This window comes from Rhizophagus irregularis, chromosome 25 (genome assembly GCF_026210795.1).
Source record: "Rhizophagus irregularis chromosome 25, complete sequence".
Lineage (NCBI taxonomy): Eukaryota > Fungi > Glomeromycota > Glomeromycetes > Glomerales > Glomeraceae > Rhizophagus > Rhizophagus irregularis.
Genome location: NC_089453.1, coordinates 2,633,882 through 2,652,001, shown reverse-complemented (window position 1 = coordinate 2,652,001; position 18,120 = coordinate 2,633,882). Strand labels below are relative to the sequence as shown.

General features: G+C 29.5%; 1 protein-coding gene across 1 annotated transcript; it reads right to left on the bottom strand.

Annotated features, from left to right (window-relative positions):
* Positions 1–13,602: 13,602 nt before the first annotated feature.
* On the bottom strand, positions 13,603–17,107 carry OCT59_017017 (uncharacterized protein; the record flags this gene model as incomplete). The annotated part of the gene is made up of 10 exons (XM_066146077.1): positions 13,603–13,753; positions 13,846–14,387; positions 14,533–14,577; positions 14,685–14,761; positions 14,847–14,889; positions 14,973–15,229; positions 15,348–15,379; positions 15,457–15,601; positions 15,678–15,874; positions 15,947–17,107. 10 exons carry the CDS (start codon positions 17,105–17,107, stop codon positions 13,682–13,684), a joined length of 2,571 nt encoding a protein of 856 aa, XP_066003803.1. The 3' UTR covers positions 13,603–13,681.
* Positions 17,108–18,120: the final 1,013 nt, after the last annotated feature.

The following is an 18,120-nucleotide window of genomic DNA, read 5'->3' as shown; positions in this document are numbered from 1 at the left end:
ATCAACTTGTGTTATGGAAAGCTGCTATTCCCTGTGTGCCTACTCAGATTTCCACTGCTGCGTTCATGTTTACTTCTATTAACCAAAAACTTGAAGAATATTTGCCTCCTGCCATATTAGAACTTCAAAGAGATGAAATTCGTCAGTGTGTTTTTTATAATGCTGTACAAGTTACCCAAGAAGTAATTGATGAATTTGATAAAGTATATATTACAATAATAATTGTATACTTATTATGTTTGTATTTTACTTGATTTAACATTGCTATTACATGTGTTTGCAGTATGATCTCTTATTAGGTCAATATTTGGAAGATGTATCTGATGCTCATCAAATAACTGCAGCATGTATGATTTCCAACATTAATAAAGATCAAATTTCATCTATGTGGGCTGTAAATGTTGAAAACAAACTTGTTGAGAAACATTTTATTATCTTATTAATAAATGGATCTCATTATTGCTCTTGTCTATCTCTTATTAATCGAGGAATTATTTGCAGGTATTATTTTCAAATAATGCTTCGTAATCCTGCAGCAAGATTCCATTTAAGACTTATTCCTTCACAATGGTATTATAGAAATAAAGATCCTAGTAAAGAGCAATTTTTAGTTGCTAGCAAATTTGAAAATGAGATTACACCTCTTATTCCTCAATATAATGTTCCATTTTTAACTGCAATTTGCAAAACATCACAAGAATTTATTGCTCGGCATGAACAACTTACAGATATACAATTATATGGTAAAATTGCTGGCTTATCACATAAAGCTACTATGAAAGCTGTTAGTAAAAGGGATATACGTATAATACATATTTTGGAGAATTACTTAAAAGATGTTGATGAAGAACAAGGTGAAAAACAAAATGAAAATATCGAATTAGAAGATACAAAAGATGATGAATCTGATAAGGAAAATTTTCCTTTTATTCTCAATAATCCTAATAAACAAACCAGATCTAAAGGACGCCCGAAGGGTACAAAACGAATTAAAGCAAGCCATGAAAAAGAAAAGACCACAACTTCATCAGTAAATAGTAAACAATATAAATGTGGAAATTGTGGTGATATGGGTCATAATAAGCGAAATTGTAATATTTTAAGATAGTTATCAAATGCTAAAGTAGTTCTTTAAATTTGACAATAAAGTTTATTAAGCCTCCTAATTAAATCTTCACTAATACTTCCCAAAGATATACATACACCACTAATCTATTTATTATCTCCGAAATAGAAGACATCAGAGTTTCCATGTGCATTTTTCATGTTCACTAGTCGTACTTGTTACACTTGCTGTATCATCATTGTCAGGTGAACTACATCCATATGAATCTAAAAAAGAAAAAAAACCATTAATTCATTTTAAAGACTACTATATAGTACATACACCATTATCCCATATAACACCTACCGAAGTGAAAGGTAACAAAGGTACCTTAAAAATGAGATCAGCTTTAAAGTTTGGCTTTAACAACGTGAAAGAACCTAAAAAAAGAAAAAAACACATTAATATCATTTATAACAGGTTATTACATGCACTATTAACCTATGTAACACCTACCGAAATGAAAAAAAACACAATTGGCGGTAAATCTTAGCTTTTACAATGAAAAAAACCTAAAAAAAAAGAAAAAACACTTGTTAGTGTTGTTTCTAAAAGCTTCGCGTACACCAACAACCTGAATAACACCTACCGAGACTTCGCCAAAGTGGAAAGTAAGAGGTCTTCTTTAGAAAGGAAATCAAATTAAAGAACCTAAAAAAAAGAAAAAAATTGGTTAATATCGTTTACAAGAGGTTAATACATATACAAAAACTTTAAAGAGGCTGTTTAAATTAGTTCATAGTCTATATAACCGACACTTACCAATATTTTTTCTAAATGAGAAGAAGGAAGAGTAACGAAATTGACATTAAACTTCCATTGTGAAAAGAATCTAAAGTGAGAGAATCTAAAGTAAAAAAAAAAATTGTTAATAGTGTTTTTAAGGTTATTAAACACGGTGTATTAAACTTCACCTACCGAGTCTTTATTAAAAGTAAGAAGAATGAAAAGTCTCTTTTCAAATGATATTAATGTCAAATCCACAACACAAAGGACCTGAAAAAAGAAAAAAAAACCTTTAGTGTAGTTTTCAAAACAAGACAAAAAAGAAGAAAAAAGAAACCAACCATCGAATATAAACATGATAAACAATGTTTTTAATGAAAACGTAATTAGAAAAGAAATGTAAAGGTTTGTTTTTATTAAAGGGTAGGGACAAAGAAACTAAAACAGATCGAAGAATTTTTTTAAAAAATTTTTAAGATCGTGTTACAATTGAAATTTGACGTGCCACAAAAAAATTTTTCGCCAATAAAATTAGGAGGCGCATGCCCTTGCGACATATTGCGGGTGCGATAAAAAACAAAACCCTTACCTAAAATATAAAATAAAAATATTTAATTATTTTGAAATATTAAAAACTATAGCTAATAATGTAAAATTTTATTCAACTTTAATACGCAAAATTTATGTTTAACGAAGAAAAATCTTAGTTTAAATCTACAACTACTTTTAACTACTAAAACTTTGTTTAAATAAAGTTAAAAAATATTATTTTGTAAATAAAAATAATGTGGTGAATTCCACATAATTTACCTTTGAAGGAGATTGGTTTCGTAGTGAAAAGATTGGTTTGATGCTGTTAACCGATTCGATACGTTGAATAGATTAACTATGATTTGCAGTCAGGGAGATTAAGTACGTTTAACTATGACTGAAATCCAATCAAACAAGACACGCTTAAAATAGGGAGTTCGTTTATAGTGTAAAAGGTTATACTTTATTATAGAACTTTATAATTACAAGAATAAGAACTAATAGGAACTAAAGGTAAACTAATTCGAACTGAAGAAACTAAACTTATAACGAAGGAAAATACCAACATTATTTATATAAAAGTTACTACATATAAAGATATAATAAATATAATAGATATAATAAATATAAGAAATATAACTAATATAATAAATATAATAAATAAATTAAATATAATAAATAAAATAATTATATCGATTATATTAAATATAATTAATATAATAAATATAATAGAAATAATAGGCTAAGTAGGCTGCGGCTAGGTAGGCTTGGCACAGTTGGGCACAGTAGATCCTAATTTTCCACATGATCTTCTGGCGCAGTAAGTTGTAACTCTACACGTGACTATGGGTAACAGGTTCCTCCTCTTAATTTGCAGCTCCTGCGAAAATCAATAAATTATTTCTAAGTCTCCTTATTTGAGGTCTGGTAATTTTTCTAATAACTTGGACGTCCAGTTTCTTCGTCCTTAAGATTTGTTCTGGAAAAAACTCAAAAATATCAAAAGTTTTCTCTACAATTGTTGCATAATGTAGCGACATCTTATGCTTGTATTTCAATCGTTCGCTAGGAGTTGATAGTTGGTCTAGGAGTTGTCCCAAATAGAAAGAGTTAATTATCGCCAATTGTGTGTCCTTTAGTCGTATTGACTTCATTACACTTCTTAAAGTTGCAGAAAATTTAACTTGGAAATCTTCATCTTCCATGTAGGATGGCGGTGGAAAATTAATTTCTTCTGAAGTAGTTTGTTGAATATCTTCTAGTATTTCTGAAAAATCCATTTTTCTTCAAGCGGTTTAAACTCTTTTGTCAACTTATCCGCATCTATATATATGTTTTAAATTTCTGTAGATCATTTTGCTGATTAGATTTTTGTTTATTTCTGATGAGATTTTTGTATTACTTATCATGTTTCACCACATCTATCAGTTATTTTTAACGCTTAAATTATTTAACCGCGTTTTTCTATTTTAAGATTATTTTTCCTTGTTCTAAAAATATCTTCCCATTTTTCTCTAGAACTTTCCAGAAATATTTTCAAAAGTGATTTTTGCGTGTCTTACGCGTCCACATTTTTCATAATTTTTCGCGTCATGATTTTTCGTGATATTTTTGTTGTGCCTGATCTTAACGTGTTTTCGCGTCGTGCCTATTTCTTATATAAGGTCTAAATTTTTCCCTTTCTCTTTTTCTTATCTTCACGTAAAATCTTTGATATTATCCCAAAATTTTTCCAAAATTTTCTTTGTCTACCTATCTATCTATCTACCAATCTATCTATTATGACCTGTCGTCGATCTAATACCTTACGTCAGAAATCTCGAGCAAGATTTCAAAGACTTAAAGAAGCGCGTAAGATGAAAGTTCGTCAACTTGAAGGTGGATATTGTACGCAAGGTTCTTAAGATGTCTCTTGAACGGTATGATTGCCTGTAGACAGGGTTTTGACCTTATATCCGGTTCTTGAAAGGTTGATTTTGCGCAGCTTGTAGACGGGGTACTTGTACTTCTAGGATATTTAAGTCTTGAAAGGCCTCTACCTGTAGAACTTTTTTGTACTATCGACCTTATTCACTTAGTTTTTAACTAACTTGGAGTGACCATAAATCTCCATTTTTATTTCTAATAGAGGACCTTACGAAAGCTAAGGAAGAAAAAGAAGATCTTCAAGAAAAATTTGAAAACTTGCTGGAAATGGGGACTCATAAGAATCTCGATACTGAGTTCCATAATAAAATCTGGGCTGGGGAGCAGCGAAAATTATGGGAAGCCCAAAAATTAATCATCGATCAGTGACGAACAATAGAAGGTCTTGAAGAAGGAGTTTGTCAATTGATTTCACATAATATAAGCTTGCAGAGTAGTAGAGGTCGTGCTGAAGCAGCATTTGAAGAAGCAAAACAAATGCTTTTTGAGGAATGTAATATAATTTTGTCAAACGGTTCTACTTCTAATCCTAATTATGAAGAAGTTGATTAAATAAAATTTTCCTCTTTTTGATTTTCTCTAAAAATTTTCTAGTGTATTTTTGTAACAAATTTTTGTTAAGTTTTTCGCAATAAAAATTTCTAAAATTTTTCATCTTTTTAATAAATTTTTCTGGGGCATTGAGTCACAAATTCATTTTGATCATCTGTAACACTTGTAAATCGTACTAAGTAAAATTAACTATTTGCCACGAGTTGTAGATCTTAATCGTGACTAATTATACTACAATTATTGGTTCCCAATTTTGTCGATCGTGATACAATTTTAATAAACTTCCATTTACAGGAGTTCGTAAGACTTTTCCATCTATAGTTCGTAATTTGTACGCTCCTTTTTCTCCAACTTGATGAATATAGTATGGTCCTTTCCATTTTGGGTTTAGTTTTCCAGTCCATTGCTTTTCTTTTGCTGCGTCATAATATAAGACTTTATCTCCGATAGAAAATTTTATTTGATGACGTAATTTTCTATCATGTCGTTCTTTTTGTTTTTGTTGAGATATTTCAATATTTGTCTTAGTTATTTCAATTTCTTGAGGTAGTTGGTCAACTAAATTTTCTATGTGATTTATTAAAGTTGGAGTTCCATTATTTTCTAATGAATCAGTTGGTAGTTTAGCATCTCGTCCATATAATAAAAAGAAAGGTGCAATTTTTGTAGTTGAATGTTTTGTAGTACGATAAGCAAATAAAATTGGTGCAATATAATTATCCCAATTATCAATATGATCTGTTGATAATTTTGCTAAAGATTCTGATAAAGTACGATTAAATCTTTCTACAAGTCCATTTGTTTGAGGGTGGTATGGCGTTGAAAATAAATGTTTTATCTGAAATTTTTCCATTAATTTTTCAATTATTTGATTTCTAAAATGAGTTCCTTGATCTGATAATATTTTTGCTGGACATCCATGTCGACAAATTATTTCTTCATAAATAAAAAGTGCAGCTTGTTCTGCAGTAGCTTCTTTTACAGGTCGTGCTTCTGGCCATTTTGTTAAATAATCCATTGCTGTAATTATATATTTGTTTCCATTAGTAGTTATAGGTAAAGGTCCTACAAAATCTATTCTTATTTGATGAAAAGGACCTTCTACTGGAATAGGATGTAAAGGTAACTTTGTCTTTTGTTTTCCTCTTCGTTGGCAAGAGTCACATGACATGACATAAGATCTGATGTCATTGTACATTTGTGGCCAATAATATCTTGATTGAATTTTGTCAAACATTGTGTCAACTGAAAAATGTGCAGCAGTAGGATCATTGTGGAACATAAAAAGAACTGGTTCCAATTCATGTTTTCTAATCACTCGTAATAAATTATTTTGTTTCTTTTTATCCTTTTTATAAATGAAATTATTTTTGATAATAAAATATACTGATTGTTTTTGAATTTGTTGTTGTTGTTAGTTATTTAATGTAGAAGGTAATTGATTATATTTTAAATAATTATATATGTTATTGTAATGTTCGATATCCATTTTTGAAAATTTAGGCTGTCTCGTCACAATGCGGACACTTTCGCTTTCACCCTTTGATACTTTGTTAATTATAATATGTAAAAAAGGTGGACTTTTAGTCCAAGTTGGCGATGAAAGGTTCCAAAGATACTTTGTGAACTGGTAAATCATTCATTAATCGTTCGATATATTTAAGATAATTGATATTATTTTCAAGTTGTACTGCTTGAGGTTCTTTCCACCATTGATTATTAATAAGAAATTTGGGATTCATATCTGGCCTAATTTTTCCTAAAGTGAATCCAATAATACAGTCGTGTATAGTAGTCCCGTAAAATAAATTCTTTTTGCACATCGTACAATATGTATGCACGTGATGATTTTCTGTATCACATTCCATGGTACAACGACTTCCACCATGATTGATTGGTTGACTAGCGATTACTTGTTTAATTTTGATGTTTTCCAAATACATATTTTCTAGAGCTTGATGGTCCATACCACACATGGTCCAGGTGATATGTTCTTCAATATTGATCTGATTTTCTTCTGAATAATCAGAGAATGCATCTCCATTAATTTGTCTTTTCCATGAATTATTATATTCTTCTGTATTAATTGAATAGTTATCTTCATTACACTGACAAATAATCTCATTGCAGCAACTATATGGTGATGGCGAACGGGCTGGAGGAGGTTGACAATCTTTACAAATACAATCTTCTGGATGAGGTCCATTGGGGTTGTCGAAATCATATCGAATTCCTGAAATAATATTGATAGGAGAACTATTTTCTGATCGTTCTTCAATGTAACTTTCACAGGTCGAAAAGTGAAAAATCAGGCATCAATCAGTCACCAATCGGTCACCAATCAGGTACCTGATTGGTGACCGATTGGTGCCTGATTGGCATTTTCGCCAAATACCGTCACCAATCAGGCAGTTTGCTAACTTTTGATCCAGTGATCAGAAAAAGATGAAATATAGCTCATTGGAATCGTCTCAACATGACGAATCTAATGGTAGTAAAATCGCATCTCTAGGATTAATACATGATGAGAAATTAAGTAAAATATAAAAATGAAAATGTATCATTTATATTTTATTTAATTTTTTATTAACTATCAATCCTAGAGATGCGATTTTACTACCATTAGATTCGTCTTGTTGAGACGATTCCAATGAGCTATATTTCATCTTTTTCTGATCACTGGATCAAAAGTTAGTAAACTGCCTGATTGGTGACGGTATTTGGCGAAAATGCCAATCAGGCACCAATCAGTCACCAATCAGTCACCAATCAGCTACCTGATTGGTGACCGATTGGTGCCTGATTTTTCACTTTTCGACCTGTGTTTGCATATCGTATAATAAATTATCACAACGATTTAGCAAATCGATAGCTCTTTGAGCAGGTCTATCGGTATAATCATCTTCTGAATCTGCATCATACTCTTCATGTACTGGAGTAAAGCTTTCATTTGCATTAGTTTGTTTTTCTTTTTCGATAGAAATCATGAAACAACTAAGAGTTTGATTATCTTCTTCAAACATTTTGGATAATGCGTCTGCATTTGCATTTGCTTTTCCCGCTCGATGCTTAATATTAAAGTCATACTGTTGAAGGTCCATGACCCATCTCGCACGGCAACCTTTTGGGATTTTGGATGTCTTTAACTATTTTAGAGCAGAATGGTCAGTAACAATTGTGAAAGGTTTTAATCCTAAGTAGTGTTGGAAATGTTTGATAGCCCACACTATCGCAAGACATTCCTGGTCAGTTATAGGGTAATTACACTCAGCCTTATTCAAAGATCTGCTGGCATAAGCGACTACATGTTCTTTTCCATCCTCTCTTATTTGTGATAACACAGCACCAAGTCCAGTACCAGATGCGTCTGTATGAATAATGAAGGGTTGTTCAAAGTCAGGGTATGTTAAGATTGGGGATTTAATTAATCTTTCCTTCAAATAATCAAATGTAGTTTGTTGTTTCTCAGTCCAATGAAAAGGAGTTTCCTTCTTTAAAAGTAATAACATTGGTTTGGCTATTTTTGAGAAATCTTTGATAAACTTTCGATAGTAAGAGAATAAGCCTAATGCTGAGCGAAGTTGCGTTAGGTTTGTTGGGACTGGAAAAGTTCTAATTTTCTCAATTTTTTCTGGATCAGGTCGAATACCTTCTCGTCCTACTACATGTCCTAGGAAATGAATATTTCCAAGGCAAAAATAACACTTTTTAAGTTTAATCTTTAGATTTGCTCGTCTAAGAGTTTCAAATACTTGTCTAAGATGATCTAAATGTTGCTCTAAGGTTCCCTTTGAGTAAATGATTACATCATCTAAGTATACTGCCACAAACTTTCCTAGATACTCCTGGAGTATTCTATTCATTAGTCGTTGAAAAGTTCCAGGCACATAAGCTAAACCAAAGGGCATTACTAAAAATTCATATAGTCCAAATGGAGTAATAAAGGCAGTTTTTTCAATATCTGTTGAATCCATGGCTACTTGCCAATAACCACTGGCTAAATCTAATGTGGTAAACCATGTTGCATTACTAAAAGATTCAAGCATATCATCAATTCGAGGCAATGGGTAAGCATCTGCTTTGGTGACAGCATTCAATTTGCGATAATCTATGCATAAACGTTTTTCTCCTCCTTTTTTATCAACAATTATTACAGATGAAGCCCAAGGGCTGGCTGATTTTCGTATAAGACCTTGACTTTCCATTCTTGTGATTTCTCCTTGTAAAAACTCTCTATATTTAGGATTACATCAATAGGGTGGTTGAGAGATAGGAGTAGCATCTTTTGTAATAATTTTGTGCTTAATTACATTTGTTTTTCCAATTTCCGTTTGACTTTTAGCACAAATATCTGCATAGTCACTCAAGAGTTGTTGAAATTGGCTTTGTTGATGGTAATCTAACGGTCCTAAATGTAAGTCTGGATTGACTTTTTCTCCACTATATACTTCTGCTTGAGCTAAATAAATGGCAGGATTTGATTCTTCCAATTCTTCATCTTCATTATTTTGGTGGGTAGGAGATACTTCATTTTCCCATGGGTTAAATTCAAGGGATTCTTCTGTTGAATAACCAGAAAAATCAGACATATAGATTTGAGCTTCTTCTAACTCTTCAGACTCATATTCTTCCTCATCATCATACTCAAATGATTGCTTCATTTTAATAGGTTTTGGGAGAGTAAAAATCACAGGGACTGTTGTGGATCGTCCATTGTATCTGATAGTTAGTGTCTTCTTGTCCCAGTCAAGAGCAGCATTTACCTTTCTCATCCAGTTATTTCCTAGAATGAAAACACTATCACTTGATTCTATGATTTGAACATTGGTTTTAATAATTAAATTTCTGACTTTTAGGGGCAAGTTTTGGATTTCTCCCAATGATCTAACTCTAGTTCCATTGGCAGTTTTAATTACATATTCTGAAGGTCCATCGATAGTTAATTTCAAAGTTTTCATCATGGCAGTAGTCATAATACTAACTGCAGCTCCACTATCAATTACTGCAATAACTGGTTGTTGGTTAATATGAAATTCACATTTAGCAGCGGTAGTAGAAGTTTCTTCTTCTGAGTTGGAGTCTCTATAGTAACTTTCTCCAATATAATTATTATTGTCAATCTTTTCACGTTTTCTTCTCATACTTTGAATTAATCCTTTCCTGTAAACAGGAAGTTGAGCTGTAGCTTGACCAATAGATAGACCACAAGGTAGGTCACTAATATATTTAGCTATGTCAAATTCATTGACATTTTCAATAGGCGCAGGGACCATTTTGGTTCTTACTTTTCTTTTTGTAGAAGGTTCTGCTGTAGCATCCATATCCATGGGTGTAGAAGGAGTTACTGGAGGAATAGGTTGGGTACGTAATTGGTCTTCCTTTCGAGATTCTGAAAATCTTGTTCTTTTTCCTTTAGGAGAGGATATCTCATATGGAACAGATCTAGAACGAGTTGTGACATATGCTTCATATTCGTCTTCTTCCTCCCATTCTTCCTCATATTCATCCTCATATTCATCATAGTAAATTTCTGCTTCATCATCTGCATAATTAATAGGTGTAACTGGTGCTCTTTGGCGAGGGCGATTATTATTATTATTATTATTAATATTTCCATTATTGGTATTTCTTCCCATTTGGCAGTTCTGGAAATATGACCTACATTTCCACACCTGAAACAAGTGATATTTGGATTAAAGGAATTCTGAGTAGGGGCTTGACCATTCTGACGATTTTGATTGTTATTATTATTAGGTCTCGGTCTAGTATTTCGAGGAGTGCTTTGTTGAACCATTAAAACTGATGAAAGATTTGCATAATTAAGAGCGAGTTGTTGCATTTGTTTTGTTAATGCTTCCATTTCATCTACTTGTGGAGTTGGTTTAACAGTAGTAGTAGTAGTTGGAATAAATTCTATAGTACTAGTAGTTACAGGTGTTGTAGTTAAAAGAGTAGTATTTACACCTAGTTCTACTAACTTGGCTCGGGTAATAGTTGCTTCCAAAGTATCAGTATTCCCAATTACTACCTGTCCAACTAAGAAGGACTTGAGACCATTAATATAGTAGTTAATTTGGTATCTTGCGGCTAAAGCTTCCCCTTGAGTAGCTTTATTTAACAGCTTCTTAAAATGTCGAGAATAGTTTTTTACAGATTCATTGTCTCCTTGTTTAATATTTTGCAGTTCTCTGGTCCACTGATTCCTTCGAGCAGCAGTTGCAAAGTAGTTTATAAGTCGGGTGTCAAAGTTATCTGCATTGTCATCTATGTGCCATTGGTTGATATTTCCTCTATTCTCTTCATACCAATCTCGGGCAGCTTCCTTAAGAAATCCAGCGGCTAAAGCAATTTTTCGATTATCTGGCCATCCATTAGCTGCAAAGGCAGCTTCAAAGAGTCGACACCATTCGTATGGATCTTTATCATCACGCCCATAGAAAAAGGGAACATCTACAACTTTAGATGTTGTACGATTTTGGTTGGCAGTTGTAAGAGCATTGAGGGCATTAAGATTATTTTGTAACGCAGTAGTAATGGCAGTTTTATTATTATTCAAAGTATTTTCCAAGAGGTTTCCAACATTTCTGGGGTTATTATTATCAGTTGGGTCAGTTCCCCAGACTAACTTCATAAGATCTCTCATTTGTCCTTGATCCATGTTGGCGTTATTTTTTACTGGTATATTATGAAAAATTTGATATGCGTTGGTTACTTGAGTATTGGTTGGTAAACTCTTGAATCCGTTTGTTAATTCAAATAATTTATGTAAATAAAAGGATAATTCTAATAAAGGAGTATTTATTTGTCAAAACTTTATACTTTGTAAGATCTTAGTAGTTATACCGACAAGTGTATTGAGTTGTATAGTTATGAAGAATTCAGTTTTTAATACTTTAAAAGCGGCTACTGTTGCTCCAGTATATTGTTTTGCTGTGTACTGAATAGAAATCTAGAGCCAAAATTTCTCAAATCCGTCAGGGATATTGTCAGCTGGAATAGAATCTGTTGGGTAACACTGAATACAGTAAACTTCTTTTTGGTTGATTGTTCTTCCTCTACGATGTTTTCTTTGATGTGACTTTAATTCTGCTTTAGATAAATTGTAAAAGGGCATTCAATTTCAAGATTCAAATTGTTGCAAGTACGTCTGCTAATATCTCAAGTACGTCTGAGAAAGTAAATTTCGTTTGCAAGTGTGTCTGCAAATATCTCAAGTTCGTCTGAGAAAAGAAATTACGTCTGCAAGTTTGTCTGCAAGTATTCTCAAGTTCGTCTGAGAAAAGAAATCACGTCTGCAAGTACGTCTGCAAGTATTCTCAAGTTCGTCTGAGAAAAGAAATCAATTGTTAATTCACAGTATAGCCTTTTACCTGGCAGGAATCACCACTTGTTAACCGATTCGATACGTTGAATAGATTAACTATGATTTGCATTCAGGGAGATTAAGTACGTTTAACTATGACTGAAATCCAATCAAACAAGACACGCTTAAAATAGGGAGTTCGTTTATAGTGTAAAAGGTTATACTTTATTATAGAACTTTATAATTACAAGAATAAGAACTAATAGGAACTAAAGGTAAACTAATTCGAACTGAAGGAACTAAACTTATAACGAAGGAAAATACCAACATTATTTATATAAAGTTACTACATATAAAGATATAATAAATATAATAGATATAATAAATATAAGAAATATAACTAATATAATAAATATAATAAATAAATTAAATATAATAAATAAAATAATTATATCGATTATATTAAATATAATTAATATAATAAATATAATAGAAATAATAGGCTAAGTAGGCTGCAGCTAGGTCGGCTTGGCACAGTTGGGCACAGTAGATCCTAATTTTCCACATGATCTTCTGGCGCAGTAAGTTGTAACTCTACACGTGACTAGGGGTAACAACGCGAAAGTTAATATTAGAAAATTTTTTTTTGGGGGTTTCAGCACGTGAGTCAAATAATTGATATATAGTTGCTGTGTAACATTTATGATAGTCACATGCAATTTTAATAGTAATTTGGGGCTTAATTTTGGCCTAATTCTGACTATAAGCCGATGTGAGATGATTTTTTGGTATTACAAAACAATTTTGAGTAACGAAAATTGTGCAAATCAATTCAATAACTCTTTTTAATGCAGAGTAGACAAATCAGCCCATATGCACTTCTAATAAATGAAATTTCTTTTCAGAATGTAAGGAAATTTGTTTATCTTTATTAGGTAAATTTAACTTATCTGAAAAAAAGTAAACTTTAACAACTACTAGATCTGTACTCTAATCCATACCTTAAGGTCTAATCCTATATTCTAATCCTATACCCTAATTCCATACCTTAATTCTATACCTTAATTCCATATCTTAATCCATATCTTAATTCTATATCTTAATTCCATATTTTAATTCCTAATTTTATATCTTAATTCCATACTTTAATTCATATCCTAATTACAATAGCATTTTAATACTAGTTTATTGAAAGTTTAATTAGCTATATAAAAGTCATATAATATATCAAACTAGCGATATTTTACTATAGAGATAAATTACTATTTTCTTATTTTCTTATAAATATATTCCTTTTACATAATGTAATATTTTATTAAAAAATTAAATTAAAATACTAAATTTTTTTTTAATAATTAAATGTAAATAATAAAATAACTTTTTTGTTAAATTAAAATATATCTATTAAACATATTGTGAAATCAACAAATTATATTTTACTTTTCTTTTTTTTTTGTATTTTTATTTATTTTATTAATGATATTTAATATTCTTTTTATTGTCTTATTTTTTCAGATAATTTTTTATTTAAAAATATATTATATATGATTAAGAATTCTTTCTATTGATTTATACTTAACTGAATCTTTTTCTTCATTTAAAATACCATTCTAAATTATTGTATTATCAAAAATTAATTAGATTTAATTTTAATTTTAATTTTATATTACTTTTTTTAAAAAAAATAAATAAAATAACTTACTTTATAATTTCGCTTAGTATTCTTCCATCTATTAAAACACTGATTTGGTGAATAATTATAACCATAGTCAAACATCCATTTAGAGGCACTAGACCAAAGTTCTACTTTTACACCACTATGAGGATTATTTAATTTTTCAATTTTATCTTTGTTTTGTTCTAAATATAATAATAAATATATATCTGCTTCATCATTCCAAGAGCATCGTTTTGTATTACTTTCTATAGATGATTTTCGTGATGTACTTTTACTCCATGACATTTTTCTTGGACTTTCATATGTAAGTGTTGTATTTTTATTTGAATAAGACATTTGTCTTGGATTTTCACTTAAAGACATTTGTTTTGGACTTTCACAAATAATAGCTGTATCTTTACTTGAAAATGCTGAAAATAACATTTGCTTTGGACTTTCACATATAAAAGTTGTATCTTCACTTGAAAAACTTGAAAATGAAAATGGCATTTGCTTTGGACTTTCACATACAGTTGTTATACTAGATAACTTTTGCGTTACATCTTTACCAAAAAATTCAGATGATTCTAATGAAAAAAAAGAATTAAAATAATTTAATTATATATTAATAACTTAAATTTAAATTTTTGTACTTAATTGTATTATAATTTTTTGAATTAAATATAGTAATAAATGATTAACATAAATTTAAATAAATAATTGTATAATAACCTTGATGAGAAATATCAATATCACAATCAAAAGTGTTTGTTGTTTCTTGTAGAAGGGTATTAAGGAATTTTAATTATAAAAAAAGAAATATAATTAATAAATAGCACAATTGATTTCAATAAAAGATTATTAGTATTAATATTGAAAAAAACCTTTATTCCTTTTTGAAGAATTTAAAATTGGAATTGATTTACTTAAAATATTAGAATTCTTATTTTGTAATGATAAACTGTAATATTATTAAAAAAAATAAGATTATTAGTATAAGATTTTTTATAGTATTGTAAAAGTTTAATTTATATATAATTAACTACCTTTGAATATTAATATCTAATTCAAATTCTGATGATATGTATTCTAAAATTTAATGAAAATATTTTAGTTAGTTGTTAATTAATATTTTATTATTTATATTAATAATATTAATATATTAAACATACCATGTTTTATATTGAATGAAATTGAAGATAAATTTGAAGGTTTTGAAATAAAAGAATCCAAAGATTTACTTGTAATGGTTGTTTTGGAATGAGATTTAACAAATTCAGGGCCAAGCTTTTTTGATTTTATTAACTCTATTCTTATTTCTTCAGCTTGTTGAATTTGTTTTGAATATTTATTTTTAACATACCAATTATAAGCAGTTTCTGTAATCACAGTTATAGAAGGTCTTTTTGAAGGGTTGGAATCCCAACATCTATTCATTAAATCACAATAGCATTCAGGAGTATCATTTGTAATTTCAGGCCGTTTTCCATCAATAATATTATAAATAAGTTCATGATCATGTTTAACATTGGTAAAAGGTCTACAACCTGTTGTAAGTTCCCACATAATCATGCCCATACTGTATACATCAGAAGCTTTTGAAAATCTAGCACCTTTAAATATTTCTGGTGCTATATAAGGTATTATTCCATATACCTCATTAATTGTAGTATCATCATCTTTTTCTACATGTTGTGATAACCCTAAATCAGAAATTAACCATGATTGATATGGTGATGATAATATATTTCTGCTATGAAAATCTCCATGTATAAAATTTTTATTATGAATGGAATTAAGTCTAAAATTAAAATAAACAAATATATTAAAATAAAAATTATTATATTTATTAAGTATAATTATTTAAAGATAAATACCCTTCCGAGATTTTCCACAGAATGTATAATTTTGTATTCCATGTGATATTTGCAAAATTTTTTTGCAAATAATCATGTAAATTTCCACCATTTGCATATTCCATTACTAACATATAATCTTTTGTTACAGTATCCTGTGTAATGCCATAACATTTAATAATAAATGCCATATTGTAACATTGGTAAAGAGATTTTAACTAAAATACAATCACAAATCATCAGTTAATAAGTATTTAAATGCATAACACCAAAATAATAAAATTGGTTACCTCATTAAAAAAATATTTATTATCATTTGAATATAAAAATTTTTTTATAGCAACAGAAGTTTTATCTAACCAATTTGCTTTATAAATTATACCAAAACCTCCTATTGCTATTTCTTCTAAATCTGTAATTTGAGAATATGGAATCCATTTCATTAATAATTTTGAATTAATATCTTCAAGACTATTTTTAATAAAATAATATACATCTAATGGATCAGTAGTGTTCTTAATATCATTCATATAGTTAGCAATCTGATCATTAATGACATGAATCCTGTTCCTTGCAGAATTGAGAAATTCGTCAATTTCCTTATTCCCACTACTAATATATGTAGTATCAATAGTAATATCTAATAATCTGTTGCATTTCTTACATTGTGATTGATTTGTAATACCAAAAATAACATTTGTTGTCAAACAATGTCTACATCCAATATAAATTACAATGCAATATGAACACCATTTTTGACAATTTGCTACAAAATTTAATTTTACGCCGCAAGCTACACAATTATCAAAAGTGTCCCACCACGGTAAATAAAGAACTGGAATTATCTTTTTAGTCAAAGTTGATTTTACCCATCCAGAAGAAATCTGATAACAAGAACACAATTTAAATCCCAAATACCCTATTCCTGTTAAACCAATAACTTGATAAAGTAATTGCCCACATTTATCACAGAATTTTTCTTTTTCAATTCTTTTTTGTTCAAAATTAATAGGAAAATTAAAGAAACGAGATTGACTGGAAACTGAAGATTGTGAAACTATTTGTTTGAAGTACAAAATTTCAGAGCAATATTCACACCATTCTTGAATGTTGCTTGTACAAAAATCCGTATTCCTAACATGTTCGTTGCACTGATTATTGTTGGTTCTTATGTCTACATCCAAATATATATTGTTGTCCGTAATATTTTCAATATATTCCAATAAACATTTTTTACAGTATTTTTGTTCAAATATTAGTGTCCCAAAATATTCGTTTCCACAATGAAGACACTGCTTCTCATTTTGATTAAAAGAAATAAATTTAATTAGTATAGGACTAGATTTTAATTGTGGAGTTGGGTCAAAAGTTCGGTCAAAACTTTGGCCAAAAGTTTCATAATTTAAGCCAAAAGTTAAATTTGAGCCAAAAAAATTTTTATGCTGCTCCATTTAAAATTTTTGAAAAAGGGCATTAAATTTTTTTTTAATGGTGATTTATAATGGAGGTATGTTACACCTGCATGACGATCAATCAATTCCTGTTAAATGTGATAGGAAGCAGGTTATCGCCGAATATATTATCAAACATGTGTGACATACAATATGTCATGTCACAGGTGTTCTACATACTGCATATAAGAAATTTTTATTAAAAAGAGCATCATTATTAAAAAATATCAAATTTCTTTTATGAAGCTTTTTTTAAAAATCAATTCCGGTTTCAATATTTTCAGCTATGTTGCATCTTGACGTATTATTCACATGTTAAAAACATTGCTTATTGGGAGTTATAAATAATAGTTAAATATCAGGACCGACCCGCAACTATAGAATAAAACTGCCGAGATTATTTAGTTTCATCAGAGGTAATTTTTTAAATTTCAAATAATTATATGTTTAGTTTATTGTATTTATTAAAAGCAGGAATAATATAACAGCGATTCTTTTTTTTATTACTTCATTTATTCTAAATAAAATCGCATTTTATACAGTATTACTTTTTACCTAAAAAAAAATTCTTTTTATACAAAATTCTGGTCAAAGCCAGGCAGTCGTATGTGGTTTTATTTTACGAGGTATTTTAATCATATATTCTCTAACATCTACTCAAATTTAATGAAAATTAATGTTTTATAGAACTTAAATTTATTAAAATTTATTTATATAAAATTCTACGTTTTACGTCCTGCCAAGACTCGAATCTCGAATCAAATTAAAAAAAATTGGACGTTCTCTATATAAATTATAGTTTAATAAAATTAATACAATTATTAATTTATTTAAGCAGTCAAATAATTATATATACATTTGATGTTAGTCAACACATACCTTTTTAACGTCATTTCTTCACATGGGAAATTTTCAAGTTAGCAATGTAAAGTTAGATTGTGGTGGCTAATTAGCGCCGATTGTGATTTTCACTATATATACCATTTGCGTAGTAAAATTCTAATTTTCTTTTT